The 8,342-nt window shown below is 37.8% G+C and overlaps 1 protein-coding gene across 1 annotated transcript in view; it reads left to right on the forward strand.

The window, feature by feature from the left end:
- The window catches only part of SCLT1 (sodium channel and clathrin linker 1), a 255,924-nt gene extending 250,971 nt beyond the window's left edge, over positions 1–4,953 (forward strand). Inside the window, exons 20-21 of the mRNA XM_082838635.1 lie at positions 403–498; positions 4,360–4,953. Of these exons, the coding sequence (XP_082694761.1) occupies positions 403–498; positions 4,360–4,422 (159 nt within the window). The 3' untranslated portion in view covers positions 4,423–4,953. The remainder of the gene's footprint in view (positions 1–402; positions 499–4,359) is intronic.
- The last annotated feature ends 3,389 nt before the right edge of the window (positions 4,954–8,342 follow it).

The raw sequence follows: 8,342 nt of genomic DNA on the forward strand, positions 1-8,342 counted from the left end.
AGGACCATCCCACCCCTACTGATGCTCTGGTTGTGAGGCTCAGGTCTGTGTTCTCACACTCTCTGGGTGATTCCAAAGTAGTGATATAGCATCTCAGGGTTAACAAATCACAAACTGAAAGCCTTGGTCTTAACTTCAGATTCACTTTGCATTTAGATTTAATTCACTTTCTTTGGTGGCATGTGGTGGAGGGCCAGGGGAGGGGAACCAGTTTAGTCATAATGTAAAACCAGCTTTGAACCTTGAAGTTCATGACTTGAAAAATGTAAATTTGGAGATATATTATCTTTGCATTTTGTAAGTGGTAAAATGATGTCCAGATTTTTCATTGATTATTCCATAAAACATCTCCGTGCCACATATGGATTTCTAACTTGTTTGTCTTATATTTCCCCTTAATAGAATGAAAAGTTGATTCTAGAGCATCAGGAAAAATCCAACAGACTTCAGAAACGACTCAGTGAGGCGGAACAGAGAGCTGCTTCAGCCTCCCAGCAGGTAGGGAGCTTCCTCGTTATCCCTGGATAACAATAGTCTGAGTAGAGTGGAGATAAGAAAAGTTCCTTAGAAGTTTCCAGGGAACTAGTAGTTTTATTTTTATTTGATTAAACTACTTAAAATTAGTCTCTTTAATGTTTAAGGTTGAAAAGGTAAACTTCAGAAACAGAAATAAACATCGGTGTCCGCCATTTGACACCTGAATCTGGAACTGCACTGTCCAATATGATAGCTGCTAGCCACAGGCAGCTGTTTAAATTAAAATTAAATAAAATTAAAATTGAAATCTTCAGTCACACTATTCAGAATTCAAATGCTCAAAAGTCACATGTAGCCATGTCATATTGGACAGCGTAATACAGAACAACTCTGTCACCCCAGTAAGGTCTGTTGGACAGCACTGCTCTAGCATTATGTTCTGTCTAAAACTAGGCAGGTATTCATTGACAGATTCGGAAGTAAATGACATGCTTTGAATGTAGTGTTTCAAATTGCAGTGTTTTTATTGCAGTTTTTAAATGGAAAAAAATTACCTAGCTTATAGGTTTAACTTCATTTAATGCACATTTGTATATGACCATATAAATCTAAAATACCATATAAAAGTTGTCCAATGGGAAATAGAGTAAAAAGTGCAGAACATCAATGAAATTATAAGGGGCAATTACTCCTAATGCACACGTATCACATAAATGAAATGGGCCATTTGTTCTAAAGTAGGAGCAGTAGTCTCTCCTGTTAGGATCAAAATGAAAAGAGTTTAGTGATTATAAAGATAGGCTTGAAACAGACTGTTTAGATAGATAGATAGAGAAAAACAAACCAAGTTACTGTATTAATAATTATATAATATTTGGTACTGTTTCAATCAAAATTAACATTATTCTTAGATTTTATTACAGTAGTAACTAACTCTAAATACTGAATTCAGTTTGTGTTCATGATGTTTATAGATTTTTTCTTGAAATCTACTTCTGGTATGAACATGGCATAGCACTTAAAGAAAATCCAATCATAATTTGCCCTTCAATTTTCCTGCCTCTTGAAAGTAATTATTGTTTTACCATGTAAGTTTAACTTCTTATGAAATTATGGACTACTGGATGAATCAATTAATTATTCAAGAATTCATTTAGATTATAAGGTAACAGGAGCCAAGGTGTATGGGACGGTATCTTGAGAGGAGGTATTTTGGAGTCCGGCAGATAGCCTGGTGCCATTAAGTAGCCATGTGACGTTGGGCAATTTCATCTTCTCTAAGCCTCAGTTTCTTCATGTTTAACAACACCTCCCCAATAGAGTTATTGAAAGATCAAAGGAATTAGCACATACAAAGCACTTAGCATAGTCATTAAGTGGTAAATAAGATACTTATATATAGAAGTTAAATTTCTGTATCACAGTCTTTAAAGATTCAAGTTTACCTTTTTCAAGGACTGTGGTAAAGAAAATGCCTACCTGAAATCAACTACCTGCACAAGGGTACAGTTACAGAACCTTAACGATATAATCCAGTTGACTTCTAGTTGTCTCCTTCCTGACAGAATTAAACCTAAGCAGTCCAACAAAGATGTTTCTCCTGTTATTTAAACTCCCTAATGGCAGAGATTACACCATTCTCCTTGTGAGCCTTCTTTTTAATGTTTTGTCAGTAACCACTTCACAGATTTTTCCCTAAGTTTTTTTCCTTCCATTCTGTTCTCATTTGAAGATGGAAAGTAATCATTCAGCATTTTCCCCATACACAAAAAGGAATTTATTCCCTGGAGCTAATTTTTTTTTCTATTTTAAATGTGTCCAAGTCATAAACTTTTTTATAAGACATATATTCAGTCTTTTTTAATCTTTATCTTTGCCTTCTCTGAATCCTTTCTAATTTTCCCATTGTCTTCCAAAAACTGGAAACTCCTGTTAAAAATGATATCCTGGGAAGGGCTTGATATTTAATGAAGTAAAGGCGTTAAAACAGGGATCCCCAACCCCTGGAACCGGGCCACACAGCAGGAGGTGAGCAGCAGGCGAGCGAGTGAAGCTTCACCTGCTGCTCCCCACCGCTCCCCACCGCTCCCCGTCGCCCCCTGTCGCCCCCTGTCGCCCCCCGTCGCTCCCCATCGGTCTCCGTCGCTTCCCGTCACTCTCCATCACTCCCCGTCGCTTCCCATCGCTTCCCTGAACCACCACCCGCCCCTCCCCCCATCCGTGGAAAAACTGTCTTCTACAAAACCAGCCCCTGGTGCCAAAAAGGTTAAAGACCACTGCATTAAAAGATGATTATTGTCTCTCACATGTCATTCTTACCAGTGCAGCCAAGCATCATGTCATTGGTTCAGCACAAGCCCTGCAGTGTAGTCATTCAGTCACGCTCGAAATGTGCTGTTCTGATTAACTTTTTCTATATCTTCTTCATCCATCTCTGGACAATAGTTAGATGTTCCAAGTGTATCATTCTAAACTATTGAATGCCACGCTGTGTTCTTTTGACGGTATGGGATTTTAAAAAATCAGTGAGGTGAAGCCCTTCTCTTCAGGACACAAAACCTAGAAACTATGAAAAGAAATTAATAAATGTGACTTTAAATTTCAGATTTCTGCATAGAAAAGTCGTAAAGTCAGTGACAGAGAAAAATATTTGCAAGACATATGACAAAAGGCTCGTATCCTAAACACACATAGAGTGGCTAATCAACAAAAAAAAGGGCTACAGTACAATAAAGTGAATAAAGGATAAAAGACAGATGGCTTTTAAACATTATTTTTAAATGCCCAACTCCTCCTCACCCAAAAGGCAAATAGAGACTTAAACTGTAATCACATATTATTTTTCACCTGTCAGATCATGAAGGTTGATAATACATTGTGCTGGCACTTGCACACATCACTGACATGAGTGTGTATTGGTACAACCTCTTTGGCACCCAACTTGGCAGTATCTCTCAACAGTTGTAAACGTACCTAACCTGTGACCTAGCAGTTCTAAGAATTTATTCTGCAGGTAGTGTACTTGCACCTGGGCAAGTCTGTGCAAGGAAGCACGTAAAAATCCTAATTGCAGCATTGCCTATAATTCTAAAAGATGAAAGACCATCTAAATGCCCATCAATAGGAAACCAGTTAAACTATGGAATATCCGTACATGGGAAATTTTGTAGCTGTTAAGAGGAATAAAGTAGATTTAATGTGGAGCTATCTCTAAGGTAGATCATTTAGCAGGAGAAAAATATGAAAAGTATGTATAGTACTTTATCATTTTTTTAATAAAAAAGGGTGAGGAAATATGTGCATGTATTTTCACTTAGAATATTTCAAGAAATATACTTAGAAGCTGGAAATAGTGGTTTTGCCTGGAAAGAGGGATGTGGAATGAAGGACAGAGATGGGAAGACTTCCTTTATGCTGTATACTCTTTTGTACTGTTAGATATCTTTTACCATGTGTCTGTATTATCAATTCCAATTTAATATTTAAAGATTATTTTCTTATTAGACTTACTGTGATCTGTCATCATCTTTTTATTACCAGCCCTGCATTGTGCTGGCTCACACTTAGTTTGTGTTCTAGCCTCTTTCCTGATTAACTTTTATCTAGATGTTTTTCATTCGTTTGTAAAATATGTTTTGGAACTCTCAGTGTATTACTGAGCTATGGAATGCCGTATTTGACATGCATATCTCTAGGGTAATACAGGCATTTTAAAGTCTCAAGAGTAACAGAGAAATGAACACAAAAAGCGACCTCTAACAAGACCCCTTACAATAAGATTATTTTCAATAATTGTAAGTTGTGATGCATTATACTTTGTATTAGTCTAAGATTTTTCCACAGAAAAAGTAGCTACTTACTGATTGTTTATTTCAATTGCAGCTCAGTGCGATTACAGTACAGAGAAGAAAAGCAGCCTCCATGATGAATCTGGAAAATATTTAAAAATATTCATAGTTCACTCACAGAACTTTATACTTGGGAAAGCTGTTGGACTAGAAGTTTATTAAAATGGTAAAACCTGCATAGAATGGTTAAGGCTTGCGTCGTTTTGCATAAGCATTTTCCATTCTGTTTTGAGGGTTATTGGAAAACAGAACAGCTTCCTGTAAGTAAAGAAAAGGTAATCCTATATTGAGCTTCAGTAGAGAATAAAGCCAGCTGGGAAGAACTCATTGCCTTCATCAACGTGTCTATTTTTTAATTCCTCCTTTTTCCCTTGGAAGAGCGTAACAGTTTTCAAACTATGCTAATCATGAGAAAGAGTTTTAAGAAATTGCTTGAATTTTAATATTTCAGGTTCCAGAATTTGAGAATTTTACATCTGTTACTCGTAACTCATTTTTAAAGTTCCCAAGTATCCATTTTATTATTAACTCACATGTAATAAATTATGCACTTTCTAAAATGATGCTGTCATGTATTTTATTTTATTTATTTATTTTTTATTTATTTGGTTGCATTGGGTCTTCGTTGCTGCACGCAGGCTTTCTCTAGTTGCAGCTAGCGAGGGCTACTCTGCCGTGCGCAGGCTTCTCGTTGCAGTGGCTTCTCTTGTTGCGGAGCATGGGCTCTAGGCGCACGAGCTTCAGTAGTTGCGGTGCGTGGGCTCAGTAGTTGTGGCACATGGGCTTAGTTGCTTGTGGCACGTGGGATCTTCCCAGACCAGGGATTGAACCCATGTCCTCTGCATTGGCAGGCAGATTCTTAACCGTGTCATGTATTTTAATGTACTAATTGTAGTGATTCACTTTTACCTTACACGATTTTCAGTATTTATCAAATATTGATATTTAAGAATTTGGGAAGGTTTTCATTTGCTTGGGGTTTTGGGGGTTTTATTTTGTTTGTTTTTGCTATTACTCAAAGCAGTATTAATCAAATGGAATCTTAAGTTCTGAGACTGCGTGGGCATTGAACTATTGCAGTCCTATTGATTTTCATAGATCCATGTAGTTAGTTACTGTCTGCTCCTAGTTTGAACGTGGGGTACCCTGCTTTCTGGTGATTAGGGTAGATGGGTTTGCATCTGGACAACAAGTTAGGAGACCGTTGCAGTAGTCCAGATAAAAGGTAATGAGTTGAGTTTGAGGTGACTTGAAAACATGCATGTGTAAATATCCAACCAGCAGTCAAAAGTTTAGGACTGGTGCCAACAAATTGGGATAGCCATGAGGTCATTGGCATGGAGCTGAGATTTGAAGCCGTGGAGTGTAGGGGCTTGCCTCCGGGCCTTATGTGATGTACTGACTACCTCTTCCCCTCCATTTCTCACGCTGTATCCCCGACGATGGCCTTCTTTATCTTCCATCATTACGTTATCCTCCCTCCCCACATAGGGTCTCCGCACATACTTTGCCATTTGCACATTCTTCAGATCACTACTCAGACAGCACTGCCTCTGAGAGCCTTCCCTAGCCTCCAGACTGGGTTAGGTCCCCTTGTTGTACTGCTCTTAATATATGCTATATTTTTTTCCTGTATAGCACTTACCAAAATTTGTAAATAACTCTTTTTGAAATTTTTTTCTGTAATGTCATCTCCTCCCCAGCAGACTGCAAGCTCCTTGAGAGTAGGACTCATGTTTACTATCCGTCATCGTTGTATTCTTAGCCCTCAACACGGTTCCTGGGACATGGAAGGTATTCAAAATTGTTTGTTCAAAAACTGAAAAAGAGTCTTTAAGGACAGGCCCTTAGAAAATGCCTTCGTTGGTTGAATGAGCTCAGGAAGAAGAGTCACTGGAGGAGACTGAATAGGAGCAGTGAGAGGCTGGTAACCAGGAGAACCCAAGATGACAGAAACTAAAGGACAGATGAAATCTGATCTTATAGGCAGGAGGGGGCAAATGGTTGCTAGTGTCAAATACAACGATAAGACCAAATAATACAGACATGACAGTTAAATAAATGGTAGATAGGCGCTTAGCTTATTTCCATTTCTTAAAGAATTTGATTCTCTAAATTCCTTCCCATGTCATTCACAGACTGATTTCCATGTAATAAAAGTTACGTTCATATTTATGTTTATAGAATATAGTGTTTATTTTTTTAAACTTTTAATTAGAGAAAATGTTAGAATTATATCCGACAAAAAAATGAGACTGTAAGAGAAAGCACTTCAGAAACTAACATTGTAGACAAATGAAATATAAGTATTATTATCCTGTTTTAAAAAGAAAATCTAACTTTCCAGACATTTCTTTAAGGTAAAATCTTTCAACATAGCACTTTCTCCAAACTTTGGCCAAAGGTACCTACTCTTGACATTTTAATACTAATAACCTCCCCCCTCCAGTTGGCTATCTTTCTTGAATACTTAGATATTCTCCAAGAAAAGGATAAGCTGCTAAAATGCCGATAGTAGGCCCTTCTGACCTCTGTTCAATTTGAAGAGACTTAAGCTATTAGCAACAGAACTGAATGTGTATGGTTATTTTTCTTCCAGAAAACTTTGTTAGCTAATGATTTCTAATGTAAAAATGTAGTAGCGCTTTTGACATTCCTCATATTGGTCAGTCTTAACTTCATTTACACAGACAGTAAGTATCATTTACTCTGTGAGCTTTATTTTAGGAGACAGGGGAAATGAATAGGAAAGGGAGAAAAGAAATGATATAAATCTGAAATTGGGGGTAACATAGCTAGTTCATTTTATTTATTTGTGTTTCTATATCGTGTCTCCCTGAGGAAGAAAAGAGATATGATTACCTCTTCTTCACTTTGTATACAAATATGCAAATTGGGGCAGCCAGCAATCTTCTAATTTCTCCTCTGGTGTGAGAACTATGGGAGAACATTAGTAACAATTCAGTCATTCGTTTATTCAGCAAATATGAATATTTCATAGCTGCACAGTCTGCCAAGCCAACTCAGACAAACCAAGGAAGAGCGAAAATACACTTTTAAACATTTTATTATAAATTCGGTTCTTTAACCATAATGTGTTTTATCAATTTTTCCAAAATAAATCTGTAATAAGCTTTTTTTAATCAAGATTAATTTTTTAATTAAGATTAACCTCTTAATCAAAAATAATGACTAATTTTTTTAGCTTACTTTAAAATGTATGTATACATATAGATATGTATACAGAGAGGAGACAGACACTGCAACACCCCAGTGTTGCCTATGAAATCTGTCCCCTACCAACTTTGTTTTTTTTTCCTTAATTTTTTTTGGCTGTGCTGCACAGCATTCAGGATCCTAATTCCCCAACCAGGGATCGAACCTGTGCCCCCTGCAGTGGAAGCACGGAATCTTTTTTTTTTTTTTAATTTATTTATTGTATTTATTTTTGACTGCATTGGGTCTTTGTTGCTACGCGCAGGCTTTCTCTAGTTGCGGCGAGCGGGGGCCTCTCTTTGTTGCGGTGCGCGGGCTTCTCGTTGCAGTGGCTTCTCTTGTTGCTGAGCACGGGCTCTAGGTGCACTGGCTTCAGTAGTTGTGACGCACGGGCTTAGTCGCTCCGCGGCATGTGGGATCTTCCCAGACCAGGGCTCGAACCCGTGTCCCCTGCAGCGGCAGGCAGATTCTCAACCACTGCGCCACCAGGGAAGCCCCAAAGCACACAATCTTAACTGGACCACCAGAGGAGTCCTCACTACCAGCTGTTAAAGCGTAAAAAATGTGTAGCTTTTTTGACAACATTAATGTTCTTAGTATTTACATAAGGAAGAACTAAGTAAATATGTATATACTTAGATAACAAAAATCATAGGATGGAAAGGCATTTTTAAAGTAATTTTTTACAACACTGGCACCCACCCAACCACTAAGAAAAAAATCTACACGAAGTGGCCTGTAGCCCAAGGGTTCACCATAAAAATTCACACGTGCCCCCACATGCCTGTAGACGCTCCCAGT

Source organism: Leucopleurus acutus, assembly GCF_964270905.1.
Source record: "Leucopleurus acutus genome assembly, chromosome: 4".
Classification (NCBI taxonomy): Eukaryota; Metazoa; Chordata; class Mammalia; order Artiodactyla; family Delphinidae; genus Leucopleurus; species Leucopleurus acutus.